The sequence below is a fragment of the Anolis carolinensis genome, chromosome 2, assembly GCF_035594765.1.
Source record: "Anolis carolinensis isolate JA03-04 chromosome 2, rAnoCar3.1.pri, whole genome shotgun sequence".
Lineage (NCBI taxonomy): Eukaryota > Metazoa > Chordata > Lepidosauria > Squamata > Dactyloidae > Anolis > Anolis carolinensis.
The window spans coordinates 181,212,887-181,231,247 of NC_085842.1; the positions used below are offsets into that span (position 1 = coordinate 181,212,887).

Consider the following 18,361-nt stretch of genomic DNA (forward strand, 5'->3'; position numbering starts at 1 on the left):
TGCTCAGAGCGATTTGGAGCATGTACCCACAGATCGTTTATCCATGGATTTTAACAATCCACAGCTTAAAAACATTCACATAAAAATTCCAACAACCTGTCTCCTCTGATTTTGCCACTTTATGCAAGGGACATCATTTTATTATTCAATTGTGTATAATAGGGGAGGCTCCGATGGCGCAGCGGATTAAACTGCCGAGCTGCTGAACTTGCTGACCGAAAGGTCAGAGGTTCAAAGCCAGGAGCGGGGGTGAGTTCCCGCTGTTAGCCCCAGCTTCTGCCAACCTAGCAGTTCGAAAACTTGCAAATGTGAGTAGATTAATAGGGAGCGCTCTGGGGGGGGGGGGGAGGTAACAGCGTTCTATGCAGTCATGCCGGCCACATAACCTAGGAGGCGTCTACGGACAATGGCTTGAAAATGGAGATAACCCCCAGAGTCAGACACAACTAGACTTAGTCAGGAGAAAACCTTTACCTTTACTATATAATAGGATTTGAGTATCCATGGAGTTTGGTATCTACAGGGAGTTCTGGAACCAAACCCCAACAGATGCCAAAGACCCACTGTATTTACCATTTATTATTATTATTATTATTATTAATTTTATTTATACCCCACCTTTCTCCCCGTGGGGACTCAAGGCAGCTAACAATCTACACTAAACAAGTTTAAGAAGTGCGATACAAAAGTTAAAAACCAATTAAATAGTAACAGTGTAACAGAATTAAAATACAATAAATACACTAAAACGGCTTTCAAAACTCATATCCCCCCAATCCCAATCCCCCCAAACTATGGCTTCCAATGAGACATAACAGGGCAGCCATGTCTCTAAACTGTTCACATATAAAAAAGGTCTTTTTTAACATCAACAGAGCATAGAGGTGACAAGTGTCAAACTCTCCAAGCACTTTCTCTTCAGACCAGCAAACTCTGGGAAATGAAACCAAGCATAGGAGAAAAGTGCATTAAGCAACAGAACGCAATTAAATTGAAGCAGGAAGATCCAGTTTCTCACTAAAATACTTCTTTTGGTGTAGAAATAGTCACCCACACCTAGTTTAAACACCAGTAGGTCAGACATGTGAACAAACAGAATCCTCTCATCACGTCTAATATGACCCTAAGACATCTGTGGGAGGCAGGGGCCAATTCATCTGCACAAACTCCTATAAGCCCCACACCCTCCACGCAAGCCCAAATACTCCTGTTTTTCCCTATGCAGTCCTTCTCAAAATGGCAACAGGAAAATACTTGCCATTAAGTTCTGCCACCATTTTGGGAGAGGTTGCAAATAAAAATATTTTGGAGGTCATATAGGGTTCTCAGATACTTTCAGGATGAGGTATTTTTTCATATTTTCATTGGAAGTGCTTTCTGTCTGGGCTTGGAAACAAATCCATGAAAACTGCCTTTTTAAAAAATGGGAGGGGAAAATATCACAAAAGTGGAGGACTGCACCCCTGCATTATGGCTTTCAAGTCTTTAAATTCTCTTGATAACTTTGGCCAAAGATTTCCAGCCTAGTAAAGGTAAAGGTTTTACCTTGACATTGTCTGGTTGTGTCCGACTTTGGGGGTTGGTGCTCATCTCAATTTCTAAGCCGAAGAACTCGCATTGTCTATAGACACCTGCAAGGTCATGTGGCTTGCATGACTGCATGGAGCACCGTTACCTTCCCGCCGGAGCGGTATCTATTGATCATTTGCATGTTTTCGAACTGCTAGGTTGGCAGAAGCTGGAGCTGACAGTGGGAGCTTACTCTGCTTCCTAGATTTGAACCACGGACCTTTCAGTCAGCAAGTTCAGTAGCTCAGCAGTGTAACCCACTGCACCACCAGCTAAGTACCAAGTACCAATTCCACGCTGCATTGAATCAAAACAATGATTGGGGTGTTGTGTGGTTTCTGGGTTGTATGGCTATGCTCTAACAGCATTTTCTCCTGTAGCTGAAGATGCCAACCACAGATACATGCAAACGTCAGGAGAAAATGCTGCCAGAACTTGGCCATACAGCCTGGAAACCATACAACACCCAATTTCGGCCATGCAAGCCTTTGACAATACACAAAATGATCATGTTTCACTCAAGAGGAGTGAGGTCTTAGAGTTACCTTATACTGCTCCACAAGGATGTCCCGGGCAGTGTTATAGATGCGGGAGTGGAGGGCAGGAGAGTACAATGCCAGAGTGTAGTCATAATCAAAGCCATACACTTCGATAGTATTCAGTGAGATCTCATTGTTGGCATAGATGGTCGAGGGGTTCAGAAGATTGCAGACGCCTGGCGGGAGCAAATCTAAAGCAAGAAAGTGAGAAAGAGTTAGAACACACAGTCCAGACAGGTCTCCATCCTTTCATAACATGGCCTTATACAATTGCTGAAGTTGGGAAGGAAGCAGCAGAAACAAAGACTGCCTGGCAGAAATACCTGGCAGTGTTCCCACTAGTTTTTCTATAAAAGTATGTGTTTCTAAAATAGGAATTTGGGAGTTGCAAGGGTGTGTTTTCTATGCTGAAAGGAACCCTATTTGGTCAAATCTACATGAGCTTTTTATTATGGCACAAGGCCTCACTCACACTATGCAATTCTGGTGTTGTGTTTCCACATTAACTGCCAACATTCTATCAAATCCTGAGGTTTACCGTTTAGGGAAGGGATATTTAGAATTATCAGCTAGAGAGGTCTTTTAGGGACTCTGACCAAACTAAAAACCCCACAGTTCTATAGGATGCAGCCTGGGAAGGACTTAAAATACCATAATTTGCAATGTGGAAGAGCCTTAAGAGAGCCTTACTTCGTCCTCACAAGTACCAAACCTGTATCTGGGTTGTAGCACTTTAGGTGGCAGTTGTATCCAACTGAATTACTTTGATAATGAAGATGCACACTAGTTCTACGAAAGCTTCTGCTACGGTTTCTTTCTCTCAGTTACTCTCAAGGGTGCTACAACATCCATTTGAATGCTGCGTATCACAAGATACGCAGCATTAACCAACCCTTGGAAATCAGTCCACACAATCCAGCATGCTAAAGTGGGGGAACAGGTATGCCTACAGACAGAGCTACTTGATCATCTTGTTCTCTGAAACAATACAGTCGAACTGCCACACAGGAAAGCAAACGCCTCCACAGTCTCTTGTTTTAATCTGACTTGGAAAGAAGAAAGCTCCTCTCCCACGACAAAACTATGTACTAGTCAAAAGACTGGAGTATAATTGTTTCCAAACACAGAGGGAAAATTGCATTTGGCAAAGGCAGTGAATGGCTGGGTGGGAAGCACTATTATAATTGCTGCTGTTGTTATTTTATTTATTTACTAGCTTGGGGACCCGGCAGTGCTTTGGTTATTAGAAGAAGTCATTATTTGTTTTTGAATGTTAGGTAATAGCACTTAAGTTTGGTCCAGATCCAACGTTGGCTGGATTCAGTGCTCTCTGGATACGGGTGAACTACAACTCCTAGATCCAAGGTCAATCACCCCAAAACCAGGCCTGTATGCACAGTTGGCCATGTTGGACCTGTATGCCAAGTTTGATCCAGATCTGACGTCGGCTGGGTTCAGTGCTTTCTGGAGAAAGTTGAACTACAATTCCCAAAATCATGGTGCCTTCCCACTAACCCCTGCAGTATGTTCTCTTGGTCATGGGGCTTCTCTGTGCCAAGCTTGGTTTCAGTCCATTGTTGGTGGGGGTCACAGTTTTTCTGGATGTAGGTGAACAATAACTCCCAAAATCAAGGGCTATTCCCACTAACTCCTGCACTATGTTTAGTTAGTCATGGTGCTTCTCTGTGCCAAGCTTGGTCTCAGCCCACTGTCGGTGGGGGTTACTGTTTCTCTGGATGTAGGTAAACTATAATGCCCAAAATCAAGGTCTATTCCCACTAACTCCTGCAGTAGGCTCAGTTGGTCATGGGACTTCTCTGTGCCAAGTTTGGTCCCGGTCCATTGTTGGAGGGGGGGTCACAGTATCGGTGAAGGTACTGCAAGTCCCATTATCTGTGGCAAGTTTGGTCCAGATCCATCATTGGTTGGATTAACAGTGTTCTCTGGATGTAGGTGAGGTACAACTCTTGTAAATCATGGTAAATTCTCCCCAAACCTCTTGTTCAGTTGTTAATCTATTCCTGTTTGTGGTATGCCATAGGAAAGGGTAGGAAAGGGTTAAGGGAGAGGCAGTGGGTGGAGGTCATGCAAATTTCACACTAATGGGGAGAGAAAGGAACACTGGAAAGTGTCTTTGGTGGAGGAAAAACAGAAAATCTAGGATAAAATTGTCCCCGTATGAAAGCCTTCAATTGGCTGGTTGGCTACATGGTCTTGGTGGAGGACATTGGCAGAGCAGCTCTTGGACATGTTCATGGCACTCGCTATAGCCTGCAATGTTCCTTGGAGGGAGGGCCATTGGTGGCTCCTCAGCACTGGGAGTTGTAGCTGTTTATGGAGGCGGGAGCCTGTCTGTGTAAATGGATACCCGTGACACATACACACAGACACATTGTTATTTTTACTTTTACTATGTGTATAGATATATAGTGCCTTCAGTGTGCGTAGCACTTTGCATGAGTGGTGTGCAAATGTTAATACGGCAATATGTGCTATCCAATATCCAGATGTTGGTGCTAGCAATTGCTGAACCCACAGCAAGATTTGGCTCCTACCCTCCTTTCCAAGCAGCTTAGGGTGAAATACATGTAGATTATGGCCATTTTTCTCCTCGCAGAAGATTACTCTTGATTATTTTCATTTTAATCCCTTCTTTCCCCAATTGAGCCAAGACAAACTGCCTTCCACAATGCCAGCTTCCCAAGTATCATTACACAACCTACTCTTTAAAAGACACATACAGTTGATGCTGTTATGCGTATTCTTATTCCACTTTCTTCAATTCAAATGGTCTATTACAGGGGGGAAGCTGCCTTTTATTTCTGAAGGGCCACATTCCTCCAGGCGTAATGTATTAGTGCCACACTATCCATGATGCTTATCATGGAGATGCTTACCATGATGCTTCTCATGGAGAAGACCCCGGTGGCGTATCAAATTAAACTGCTGAGCTGCTGAACTTGCTGACCAAAAGGTCAGCAGTTCGAATCTGGGGAGCAGGGTGAGCTGTTAGCCCCAGCTTCTGCCACCCAAGCAGTTTGAAAACATGCAGATTTGAGTAGATCAATAGGTACTCCTCCAGCAGGAAGGTAACAGCGCTCCATACAGTCATGCTGACCACATGGCCTTGGAGGTGTCTACTGACAACGCCAGTTCTTTGGCTTAAAAATGGAGATGAGCGCCGACCCTGAGGGTCGGACACGACTAGACTTAATCTCAGGGTTACCTTGACCTTATCATGTAGAGAATCAAAGCCAAATCTGTCTATTTGTCAGCCTAAATTCTTGTTTCTCCTCCTTTCTTTCTTCCCACTTATGGTAATTGCTGGGAAAGGGTCAGTAGATCTCTTTTTTATTGAGGCGTGGTCCCTTCAAGAGGGCTTTCATAATTAAGCAAAGGGTCAAATGAGAGTAGGTCAAGAGCCAGATGCAACTCTATTGCTGCTAAGTCTGACCACTACTAGTCTATCGAAGGTTGAGTATCCTTTATCTGAAATGGTGGAGGCCAGAAAACCCAGTGTGTAGTGCTTTGAGACAGTCAACCAGTCTGTCTTCACTGAGTAATACATTCCCTATGGTTCCATTAGTATTCCAGTCTTTCCCCTTTCCAGCAACCATAATGTACCACCTCCTCCTTATTATAACTTAGGGATGTTTTGTATATATGCAAGAGCATGCCGGTGGCTCTCTGGATAAATCTGAAATTGTTCACAAGTGCAAAGCAAACTTAACATAAACACACATATTAAGAGAAAAAACTGTTTCTCAATGGTTCAATTCTGGTTGCAGATCTCAACCTTCCGCATATAAGGTTACAGCCAGAAGGATGATAGGGTGAGGGAACTCATTTTGTTCCCCATGTTCTCAGAGATTTAGGGCATAAAATTCCTCCAAATGTTGGACTACATCTCCCATATTCCCTCAGAAGAGTTGAGCAAAAGAGCTGAGAGAATGTGGCCTTCTACGGTATTAAAAACAAATATTATAGACTGTTACAACATCTCATTCTGGACTCAGAAAAAAAATGACCTCCCTGGTCAGTCCTCCCAATGTAGGTTAACAGGCTGCCTCCTGTTTGCTCTGGGATGTTTTGCTTAGATGCCCCCAAGTCATCACTGATGTATGGCAATCCTAGTCATAGGGTTTTATTGACAAAGATTATTCAGTAGTGGTTTAACATTGCCTTCTCCTGAGGCTGAGGAAGTCTGACTTGCTCAAGGTTGCCAAGTAGTTTCCATGGCTGAGCACGGATTTGAACATTAGTCTCCTAAGGTCCTAGCCCAACCCTTCACACCACTATGCTATCCTGGTACCAAAAAAATATGATTTTTTCTTACTCTTTTAGCCAGAAACTATAAACGTTCCATGCAAATCCCAGCATTGTTCAAAACTGACTCATTGCTGGCTAAGTATGATGAGCCTCCGATGGCCTAGGGGATAAAAGCCTTGTGACTTGAAGGTTGGGTTGCTGACCTGAAGGCTGCCAGGTTCGAATCCCACCCGGGGAGAGCATGGATGAGCTCCCTCTATCAGCTCCAGCTCCATGCGGGGACATGAGAAAAGCCTCCCACAAGGATGGTAAAACATCAAAAACATCCGGGCATCCCCTGGGCAACGTCCTTGCAGACGGCCAATTCTCTCACTCCAGAAGCAACTCCGGTTGCTCCTGACATGAAAAAAAGAAAAAAAAACAGCCCAAAATCATGTGGGACCTTTCACACAGCACAATTATAGTGCTTTGATGCCAGTTTAATTGCCATGGATCCATCCTATGGAATCCTGGGGTCTCAAGTGAGATCCTATCATTAGCTCTGAGGGGATAGGGGATCCCAACTGCTACATCATTTTGCACTATTAAAGCATATAGGTAAAGTATAGTCATGAAGTCTAGTCGTGTCTGACTTTGGGGGTTGGTGCTCATCACCATTTCTAAGCCGAAGAGCCGGCGTTGTCCGTAGATGTCTCCAAGATCATGTGGCCGGCATTTATTTATTTATCATGTCAGAAGCAAACTGAGGGTACAAACTGTACTGTATTTGAAAACACAACCAACGTTTTAAAAACTTGGCATTACATTAAATGTCTTTTGACCAGAAGCTGGCCACTTGAAGTGCCTCTGGTGTTGCTGTAAGATGGTCTTCCATAGTGCATGTGGCAGGGTTCAGACTGAATTGTAGTAGGTGGTCTGTGGTTTGCTCTTCTCCACATTCACATGCCATGGACTCCACTTTGTAGCCACATTTCTTAAGGTTGGCTCTGCATCTCGTGGTGCCAGAGCGCAGTCTGTTCAGTATCTTATAAGTCGTCCAGTCTACTGTCCGCCCAGGAGGGATTCTCTGATCCGGTATCAGCCATTGATTGAGGTTCCGGGTTTTAGCCTGCCACTTTTGGACTCTCGCTTGATGAGGTGTTCCTGCAAGTAGCTCTGTAGATCTTAGAAAACTATTTCTTGATTTAAGGTGTTGCTGTGCTGGCTGATACCCGAACAGGGGATGGACCGGAGATGTCAATGCCTTGGTCCTCTCATTCCTGGCTGCTACTTCCCAGTGGATGTCAGGTGGTGCAATACCAGCTAAACAGTATAATTTCTCCAATAGTGTGGGGTGTAGACATCCTGTGATAATGCGGCATGTCTCATTAAGAGCCACATCCACTGTTTTAACGTGGTGAGATGTATTCCACACTGGGCATGTATATTAAGCAGCAGAGTAGCAAAGCGCAAGGGCAGATGTCTTCACTGTGTCTGGCTGTGATCTCCAGGTTGTGCCAGCCAGCTTTTGTATGATGTTATTTCTAGCGCCCACTTTTTGTTTGTGGCTGGCATGACTGCATGGAGCGCCATTACCTTCTCACCTGAGAGGTACCTATTAATCTACTCACATTTGCATGTTTTCAAACTGCTAGGTTCGTGGAAGCTGTGGCTAACAGCAGGAGCTCACTCCATTCCCCAGATTTGAACCCCTAACCTTTCGGTCAGCAAGTTCATCAGCTCAGCAGTTTTACCCTCTGTGTCACCAGGGACACCATTAAAGCATATACTATAGCAATAATTCATTGGTTAATACACATTTTGGTACCTCAAATGTTAGCCCTGGTTCTGGGTATATCTGACCTGCCAATTCCAAAAACGGCACAAATTTTCCCCTATTGTCTCTATTTTTTGAAGTACCCTCAGAAAACCATAGAAGTATCCATAGAAAACCATGATAACTATATCTAAGAGACTAGAGCGGATGTGGTCTATCCAATGTAATTTTCTGAATCAGCATTCCAAATAACTCCAAGAATTTTGTTATTGTTGGGCTGTGTAATCCATAGTATCAAAAGAACTCCTGGTGAGGCCTGAAATTACACTTAGTTCTGGAACAAGGCAGTACCTCTGCCTGTTTCACGTATCAAACGTTGGCATGACTAGTGGGTCAATCATATTTTGAAACTGGCAAAACGACAATGCCCTACACTACTCTTCAGGGTAACTGGTTAGCTTGGGGGCGAAAATGAGACTGTCCAACACACAGGGCTCTTGTCTTTTCCTCCTGATGTCTGACTTAGGCGGCTCACAACATCATTGCATCACTGAGAGACACAGAAAAGGCAGCTACAGTCACTCTTCCACATTCACTAGGGTTAGGGGAGCAGGACCCCCCTCCCTCAAGTGGAAAACCATGAATAAAAATCCACGTTTTCATTTAAGAGGACACTTCTATGGAAATTTCTATGCCCCCCAGTGCAACTCTGCAGTTAATGCCTCCCAGAAATTGACTACAAAGATGTGCTATAAGACCTAGAGATTCCTAGGGAATTGGTATCAATCAAATCTGCAAAAGTTAAATCACAAATATGGAGGCTGACTGTGTTTCGTCAATCCTATCTCCGAGTTTACTTTCTTAGGTCTTGCCCAGACAGAACTCTTTGTTTTTGTTTTTTTAATAAATTTTTATTGTGATTTTCAAGACTTTACAGCGAAAGTGTGAGAACATAATTTACAGGAAAGTAAGGGAGAGAGAAGAAGTAAAAAAGAAGAGAGAGGGGAAGAAAAAAAAAATAAACAAAAAGAAAAAAAAGAAAAACATATAGGCAGAACTCTTTGTGTGCCTACTATGTGCAGTGCCAGGAGTTCGGCTGCTCCAAATAGGTAGCATTAATGCAACAGAAGGCTTGCACCCATTAAACTTTTCAAGTGCAAGCAAGCCGGCTAATGTCACATCTGTTTTATGCCAGATGATGAGTCAGTTAAACCCAGAGCACGGAAGACACGTTGCCCTCAGTTTGAGGCTTAACATCCAACCACCACATTTTCGGCTTGTTTAGCTGATATTAAATCACATTCCTTGGTAAAAGCCACCAAGGACTGAGATGAGTAAGATTTCTCAAAGGCTAGTGAGGGAACTGCTATGTCAAAAGATCTGAAAGGGTGAGTGAGAAACAGCAACTACTAATAATGCCACATATACCGCTCCAAGAGAAGAAACTGGCAGTACACAGGATGGAAGAGAGTGTGTTTGTAATTCTGTATGTCTAGTTTTGTATATCTTGGCAGAAAGCAAAACAGGAAAAGAAGAAGCGGAGACGTGGCATATTTCATAGCGTTTGGAAGACAGAAAAGCCTGGAATCACAAGGAGGAGTTCAATGACTTGTTCTTCTGTTTAGATTGTAGATTCCATCCTTTCAAACAAAAGCTAACCAATTTCATCTGAAATGATAACTTCTGATACTTTGACAAAGAATATTAGTTAGAATCCTCTAAAAAAGCAGTCATCATTTAAAAAAAGGGTCGGCAAGCTGTGATAAACTGCTTCGTCTCTTTTCCAATCTGAGAGATGATGCTATATATGCTTTGCCTCATCCTCCTCAGAAATGCACTACCAACAATAACAGGCATTAGCATCCTAAGTCCAAGATATGTGATAAACCAGATGTACATGCTTGTGGAAGGTAGACTTGTCTAATGGCCTGTTAACATTAAATAATTATAGCTCAACGATTCCACTTAAACTGCAACATCCACAGCAGCTATAAAGAGAACCGTAGTCCTGAAACTGCATAGCGTGAAAGAGCTTTCAGCGGCATTTAAAAAAAACAACAACAATTAATGTGTTGTATACTTTTTTATGACCCTAGAAGAATTCCAAAGTACTGAGACTTAACACTGTGGTTAGACTTTAACATATTATTGGTTTTAACTCACAGAGAATTCCAATCTCTCCAAAGAACTTACTAGCAGCCAGAATATGTTACTTTGACCTCTCAGCATCATGATTTACCGAAAAGTAACTTGGAAACATAATTTGTCTCTGTGGGTATATTGACTCATCCAAAATAAAAAAAAGAAGAAGCAAAAAAACTGAATTACTGGTATTCTGGGGAGGAGGGAAACAATGTCTTTGGGTGAGAATAGCACAGAGTGCTACATTTTAGTACTAGCTTTGAGCAAAATCTGCAGCAAAACATGATTCTTGGAGACTAGAATTTCCATCCAAGTGGCTGAAGGTTAAAGCATAGTATCAACCCATTCGAGCATGGCCAGCAGATGGGTAAAGCCATCTCTCTCCCTGGAACAGTATGTAGATATGTATTTGCCTTGTGTAGGTAAGAGGACAACAACAGCAGAGGTCCTGTCCTTCTTCAGAGAAAGCTGTCTTACATCCTCCTCTCCTGTGCATAATGGCACTTCTGGCTACCAATGCCACCTACACTGTCATAGTTACATTGGCCAGCAAGACTGGGGCCTTCAGCTGCCACTTATACGCACCTGGGGTCATCTCCTACTGGGACTTGCAATTGCAAACAAGCATTATGCTATTGATCAATTAACCCATTATGCATAGGTAAAGGTTTCCCCTGACATTACATCTAGCCGTGTCCGACTTGGGGTTTGTGCTCATCTTCATTTCTAAGCCAAGGAGCCGGCGTTGTCCGTAGATGCCTCCAAAGTCATGTGGCCGGCATGACTGCATGGAGTGCCATTACCTTCCTGCCAGAGCAGTACCTATTGATCTACTCACATTTGCATGTTTTCAAACTGCTAGACTGGCAGAAGCTGGGGCTAACAGCGGGAGCTCACCCTGCTCCTCGGATTCAAACCGCCAACCTTTTGGTCAGCAAGTTCAGCAACTCAGTGTTTTAACCCACTGCACCACTTTTAAGGGACAATCTTGCACTGGATGCTTGAGGGATGAAGGTGAGGGGATAGTTAACATCCTGATTTTTAAAATGATCTATTTATTACAGGGACAGCTCTGTTATTATGGTACACTATGATGACACTTTTTAATTGCAAAGCAAAATATTAATGCCACTCTGTTGCAATGTGTAGTTCTCGAGTGTACGTGTTTTCAAGCTGCCTGTACCTTTATGGCAACCCCATTCATTTTATTGGGTTTTCTTAGACAACAAATGTTCAGTGGTGAGTCTACCAGTTCCTCCCTCTGGCATTTCTTGGCAGTCTCCCTTCCATCTATTAACCACAGATGAACCTGTTTAACTTCCAAAATCACCTGGTGCTTCTAATCTAAGGTTATAGGCACTCTATTTTTAGGGCGCAGATGAGAACAAATGAAGAGTCATTTGATTGTATTTTTCTGCATGAGAGGAGTTCAGACTGGATGGCCTTTGTAGCCTCTTCCAACTGTATGATTCTGTCAGATTAACAAACTACAAGAGTCAGACCTGGACTGGAGATAGGGATTTCAGAAATGTTAGCAACTGTGTTCTGCTGCAATGAGAAAAACAAGTATCCTGTAATGTCAAAATGCCCTAAAAACACCAGATTCTGTCTGTTCTTGGAAGTTAAGCAGGGTCAGCCCTGGATAGTACTTGAATGGGAGACTAGCAATGAATACTAGACACTGTGGGCTATATTTCAGAGAAAAGGGCCTCTGAGTATTCCATGCCTACCAAAACCCGGTAAGATTTATCCCGTAATATTCACTAATAAGCTTTTATTTGTCTATCCATACATACACACACCTTAAGTCACTGCTTCATAAAATGTGGGGGTCCACTTAGCTCAATATTGAGGTCCAAAAATCTGGCAACAGTAAATGTTTTCTTAGTGGCTGCTTTAGCCATTTACACGAATCTGTTGTGCAGTGTTTACAGGAAGATCAGCCTATTTAGCAAGCCTTGCAAATTTGTTATCAGTAAATGTTTGATTTGGATACCTGTGATATATACCTATATACTCAGAGTTGCATACAAAATTTTGAGGCAGAAAGGGGTTGGGAGTGGAAAAAGTGCCTTAAGTAATAACAACCAAGAGTGAGGAACAACCCTGAAGACTAACAAATCTATTACACTATGTAACACCATTTTTGCTCCTGGGTTATAAATGTCCTTTCCTAATTGGTTCTATCATAAAAACATGGAAAAGGTTTATTAAACTGCAAAAACTTTGTTTTTGTAGGACATCCAGCAGCACATTTTGCTATAGTTTTTCAACCCTTAACCAATTCAACACAGTTTGTGGCAGCCACAAAAAAGTGAAGTTTCTGGAGTAGAACAACTACTTTCAAAGTAAGTACCATACAATTCTTCTTCTTTACACATTCAGTCGTTTTCGACTCTTCGTGACTTCATGGGCGACTTAAACACTTAAAACACTTAGAAACCAGGAAAATGTTTTTTTCAATTTTTGTTACATAGTGTTATGAAAAATGATGCCAATAGATTTAATAGTCTTAAGGGTGCCACATTTTCTTCCTCCATTGCAAAAGGCAAACATGGCTAGTAGCACCTTGAAAACATCCTTGTAAACTTTCCAAGGACTGGAGTCATCATCATCAATGCATGAGGTAAATGTTATTGTCAATCGGCACTCATAGAACCTGGAAAACTGCCTGAGGAGCTGGGCCCAGAAGATGCCTGAAGAGTCTTGCTTCATGGCCTGCTGTTTGCCTCCCACCCTGGGGCTCCTCCAAAGCCCTGCCCTATAAAACAGAGGCACAAAGCATGGCAGACGGAAAAAAACTCACAGACACCCATGGCAGAGAGATCTCACTCTCTTCATTCCCCCTCCCCCACCCCTCATCCGGCAAGTCCCAGAAAAACAAGGGGAGGGGAAAGCACACATACCCACCCCTTGAATTACCAGAGAAGGGAACAAAGACTTTTCTAGCTGCCATCAACATCCGCCCCCAAAGGACAAGGAAAAAAAGAGTAAGGAGCAAACCCACATTAAGATCCATCCCAGACACCAGGGAAATGAGCTAAATACTATACCAAAGGAAATACAGGGTGTCCATAAAGTCTCTTTACCATTTACAAAATGTATTCTTATTCTTATTATATTTATTTATACCTCGCTTTGTCTCCCCAAAAGGGACTCAAAAATTCACAGTTAAAAACCACAGCACCACCTGACTAGATCTTAAACACTGCTAAGGCAATTGATGAGATATCTTAATCAGATTTGTTCTATGTACTCAATGGTGATCCAGGTTTTTAACCAGATTGCAGAGGCATGAATGAGGGGTTGTGTAGAGGCATGGATGAGGGGTTGTGCTGCCAAGTTTAGTGTTTCTGGGATGTGTTGTTTTGTCCTAGGCTGAAATTTCATTACCCTTTTATATATATAGATGTGATCCGCCCTGAGTCCCCTTCGGGGTGAGAAGGGCGGAATATAAATACTGTAAATAAAGAAATAATAATAACAACAGTAAAGGAGATTCCACCTGAACATTTGGAAGAACTTTCTGACCGTGACAGCTGTTTAGCAGTGGAACTCTTTGCCTCTGAGAGTGGTCGAAACTCCTTCCTTGGAGGCTGGATGGCCATCTGTCAGGGGTACTTTGTGCTTTTCCTACATGGCAGGGGGTTGGTCTAGATGTTTTGTTTTTCTTCCATAATGGACATCCCAGCGTTCCTTCATTTGCATGACCTCACCCACTGCCTCTCCCTTAACCCTTTCCTACCCCTTCCTATGGCACACAGCAAACAGAGGAACTGAGCAGCAACTGAACAAGAGGTTCGGGGAGAATTCACGATGATTTACAAGAGTTGTACTTCACCTACATCCAGACAGCACTGTTAACCCAACCAACGATGGATCTGGACCACACTTGCCACGGATAATGTGACTTGCAGTACCTTGACTGATACTGTGACCCCCACCAACAATGGACTGGGACTAAACTTGGCACAGAGAAGCCCTATGACCAGCTGAACATACTGCAGGGGTTAGTGGGAACTGACCTTGATTTTGGAAGTTATAGTTCACCTTCATCCAGAAAGCACTGAACCCAGCTGTCGTCAGATCTGGACCAAACGTGGCACACAGACCCATAATGGTCCACTGTGCATATGGGCCTGGTTTGGGGGTGATTGACCTCAGATCTGGGAGCTGTAGTTCACCCTTATTCAGAGAACCCTGAACCTTGCCGATCTGGACTAAACTTGGCACACAGACCCAACATGGCCGACTGCGAATACTGGCAGAGTTTGGGGATGATTGCTCTAGAATTCTGGGAGTTGTAGTTCACCCTTATGGAGACATCACTGAACCCAGCCAACAACAGATCTGGACCAAACTTCAGTGATATGACCTAACATCCCAAAACAAACAATGCCTACTTCTAATAACCGGCCGGGTCTCCAAGCTAGTCATAACATAAAATATAATAGAAATATATACAGTAGAGTCTCACTTATCCAAGCCTCACTTATCCAAGGTTCTGGATTCTGCATTTTTGTAGTCAATGTTTTCAAAATATCGTGATATTTTGGTGCTAAATTCGTAAATACAGTAATTATAACATAACATTACTGCGTATTGAACTACTTTTTCTGTAAAATTAGTTGTATAACATGATATTTTGGTGCTTAATTTGTAAAATCATAACCTAATTTGATGTTTAATAGGCATTTCCTTAATCCCTCTTTATTATCCAAGATATTCGCTTATCCAGGCTTCTGCCGGCCTGTTTAGCTTGGATAAGTGAGACTCTACTGTATTATTATATCATAGGATCTTATCTTTATGAATATCATTCCTTGCTATGATTTTGGGGTGTTATATTTTGAATTATGATAGGAAATATAATAATAATGTAAAATATACGAATATAAAATTGTAACATTATTGCAGGTATGGGCAAACAGCCGGTAGGCTGTTAGGAATTGTGGGAGTTGTCTAAGTCTAAAATACCTGAAGGGCCCAAGTTTGCCCATACCTGCAATAATGTTACAAGACATAGAATAGCAACGATACACTAGCATAGAATAACAACAGCAACAATGTGGATGAGATACTAAGAATCTAAAGTACATTAGAGTCTCACTTATCCAACATAAACGGGCCAGCAGAACATTGGATAAGCGAAGGTAAAGGAAAAGGTTTCCCCTGACGTTAAGTCCAGTCATGTCTGACTCTGGGGGTTGGTGCTCATCTCCATTTCTGAGCCGGCGTTGTCCGTAGACACCACCTAGGTCACCTCCAACGGCATGGAGTGCCGTTACCTTCCCCCCGGAGCAGTACCTATTGATCTACTCACATTGGCATGTTTTTGAACTGCTAGGTTGGCAGGAGCTGGAGCTTACAGCGGGCGCTCAAGCCGCTCCCGGGGTTTGAACCTGGGACCTCTTGGTCTGCAAGTTCAGCAGCTCAGCGCTTTAACGCACTTCGCCACCGGGGCTCCTGGATAAGAGAATATGCTGGATAATTGGGAGAGATTAAGAAGATGCCTATTATACACCAAATTAGGTTATGGTTTTACAAATTAAGCACCAAAACATCATGTTGTACAACAAATTTGACAGAAAAAGTACAGTAGTGTCTCATTTATCCAAGCTAAACGGGCTGGATAATAAGGAGAGATTAAGGAAAAGCCTATTAAACATCAAATTAGGTTATGATTTTACAAATTAAGCACCAAAACATCATGTTAGACAACAAATTGGACAGAAAAAGTAGTTCAATACGCAGTAACAATATGTTGTAATTACTGTATTTATGAATTTAGCACCAAAATATCACGATATAGTGAAAACATTGACTACAAAAATGGCTTGGATAAGCGAGGTTTGGATAAGTGAGACTCTACTGTAGTTCAATCCGCAGTAATGTTATGTTGTAATTACTGTATTTACGAATTTAGCACCAAATATCACAATATATTGAAAACACTGACTACAAAAATGGCTTGGATAAGCGAGGCTTGGATAAGTGAGACTCTACTGTAGTTCAATCCGCAGTAATGTTATGTTGTAATTACTGTATTTACGAATTTAGCACCAAATATCACAATATATTGAAAACACTGACTACAAAAATGGCTTGGATAAGCGAGGCTTGGATAAGTGAGACTCTACTGTAGTTCAATCCGCAGTAATGTTATGTTGTCATTACTGTATTTACGAATTTAGCACCAAATATCACGATATATTGAAAACACTGACTACAAAAATGCGTTGGATAATCCAGAACGTTGGATAAGCGAATATTGGATAAGTGAGACTCTACTGTATCTTATATCTCCACCCAGAATCTTCCTCCAAGCGCGGGTTCCGATGTGCAGGATGACACGCGTGTCCCCCCCCCCCCCCCCCGCCCCAAATGGAAGGAGGATGCAAACTAGACCTTGGGGAACGACTCTTACCCTGCACGAGGCGCTTCATCTCCCCATAGCGCGCCCAGAGGAAGCTCTTGTTATCCGCGCCTGAGGGGGCCGGGGCGCTGCTGGAGTAGGCGCGGGAAGCGGGGTCTTTGCGGCCGCTGCCGTAGGGCGGGCGGGGCGGCGGCGGGGAGGCCGAGGGGGCCTCGGAGGCCGCTCCGGAGCAGAAGCGGGCGCAGGGGGCCCAGAGCCGTCGAGGAGGGAGGAGGAGAAGCGGCGAGGCGGCCATGGCTCCGGGGGAGAGACCGAGAGAGAAAGAGAAGGGGCTGCACGCGCCGAAAGAGGCGGAGGACAACAACAAGGCAACCAAAGCAGGCAGCACTCCCCGGGGGCGGGGCCAGAAGGGCGCCCTGACTCCGCCCCCCAGGGAGGGGGAGACGTGATTGACTGGCTTCTACCACGCCCCCTGTTTCTCCCCCCTCCCATTCTGGGAGATGAGACAGCGACGCCTTCCTATCCTGGGGCGGGGCGAGCTTCGGGCCGAAGGCGCATCTCCACTGTTAGAATAGAGCGGGGGTCCCCAAACTTTTTAAACTGGGGACCAGTTCACGGTCCCTCAGACCGTTGGAGGACCGGACTATAGTTGAAAAAAAAACTATAAACAAATTCCTATGCACATTGCACATCTCTTATTTTGAAGTAAAAAAAAAAAAACCAAACGGGAACAAATACAGCCTCAATGTTAATAATAATCATAATCATAATAAAAATAATAAAGAGGGTTGGAAGAGACCCCTTAGGGCATTTAGTCCCACCCCCTTCTGCCTTTGTGCACCAAAAGCACAAGCAAAGCACCCCTGACAGATGGCCACCAAGTCTCAATGTTAATAATAATAATAATAATTGTGGGGTTTTCTGGCATTGTATATTTTTGCCGCTTCTGTGACTGTTCATTTGTATTTTGATTCCGTAGCTCACTTGTCGATGGATGTCCAGAATCAGCAGCGTCCTTTTTATCCTGGGCGACGACCGAGCCAGTATAGACTTCGTTTTGGTTTGATTCTCCATAATGCTAATGGGTTAGGGTTATACGATATAACATATACTGCTGGCATCATAAACTGGACACAGGAGGAACTGGACAATTTGGACAGAAAAACAAGAAAACTCATGACCATTCATCATTCACTGCACCCTCGCAGTGATGTTGACCGGCTATATCTGCCTAGAAGATCAGGGGGCAGAGGACTCTTACAAGTCAAACAAGCAGTCAAAGAAGAAGAACATGCCCTGGCAGAATATGTAAAGCAAAGTGAAGAACCTGCTTTGATTGAAGTCAAAAATCAGAAACTCCTCAAAGCACAGCAGACAAAAAAACAGTACAAGAAAACCGCACTACAAACTAGAGCTGACAGCTGGCACAACAAAACATTGCATGGAAAGTTCCTTGACAAAATTGAAGGAAAAGCTGATAAGGAGAAGACCTGGCTATGGCTCACGAATGCGACCCTGAAGAAGGAGACAGAAGGCCTGGTCCTTGCAGCCCAGGAGCAAGCCATCAGGACAAATGCAATTAAGGCCAAGATTGAAAAATCAGCTGATGACCCAAAATGCAGACTGTGCAAGGAAACCGACGAAACCATGGATCATATCCTCAGCTGCTGTAAGAAAATCGCACAGACAGACTACAAACAGAGGCACAAC

The 18,361-nt window shown here is 43.4% G+C and overlaps 1 protein-coding gene across 2 annotated transcripts in view; it reads right to left on the minus strand.

Moving 5' to 3' along the window:
• LOC100564769 (5'-nucleotidase domain-containing protein 2) overlaps positions 1 to 17,060 on the minus strand; it is a 38,987-nt gene extending 21,927 nt beyond the window's left edge. Inside the window, exons 1-2 of one of the 2 annotated variants that reach the window (XM_008103917.3) lie at positions 16,703 to 17,060; positions 2,115 to 2,299 (exon numbers count right to left, since the gene is read on the minus strand). In XM_008103917.3, the coding sequence (XP_008102124.1) occupies positions 2,115 to 2,299; positions 16,703 to 16,946 (429 nt within the window). In that variant the 5' untranslated portion in view covers positions 16,947 to 17,060. Of the gene's footprint in view, positions 1 to 2,114; positions 2,300 to 13,780; positions 13,899 to 16,702 lie in introns of those variants that run through there. The other variant, XM_062971239.1, reaches the window with a different exon arrangement.
• Between the last annotated feature and the right edge of the window lie 1,301 nt (positions 17,061 to 18,361).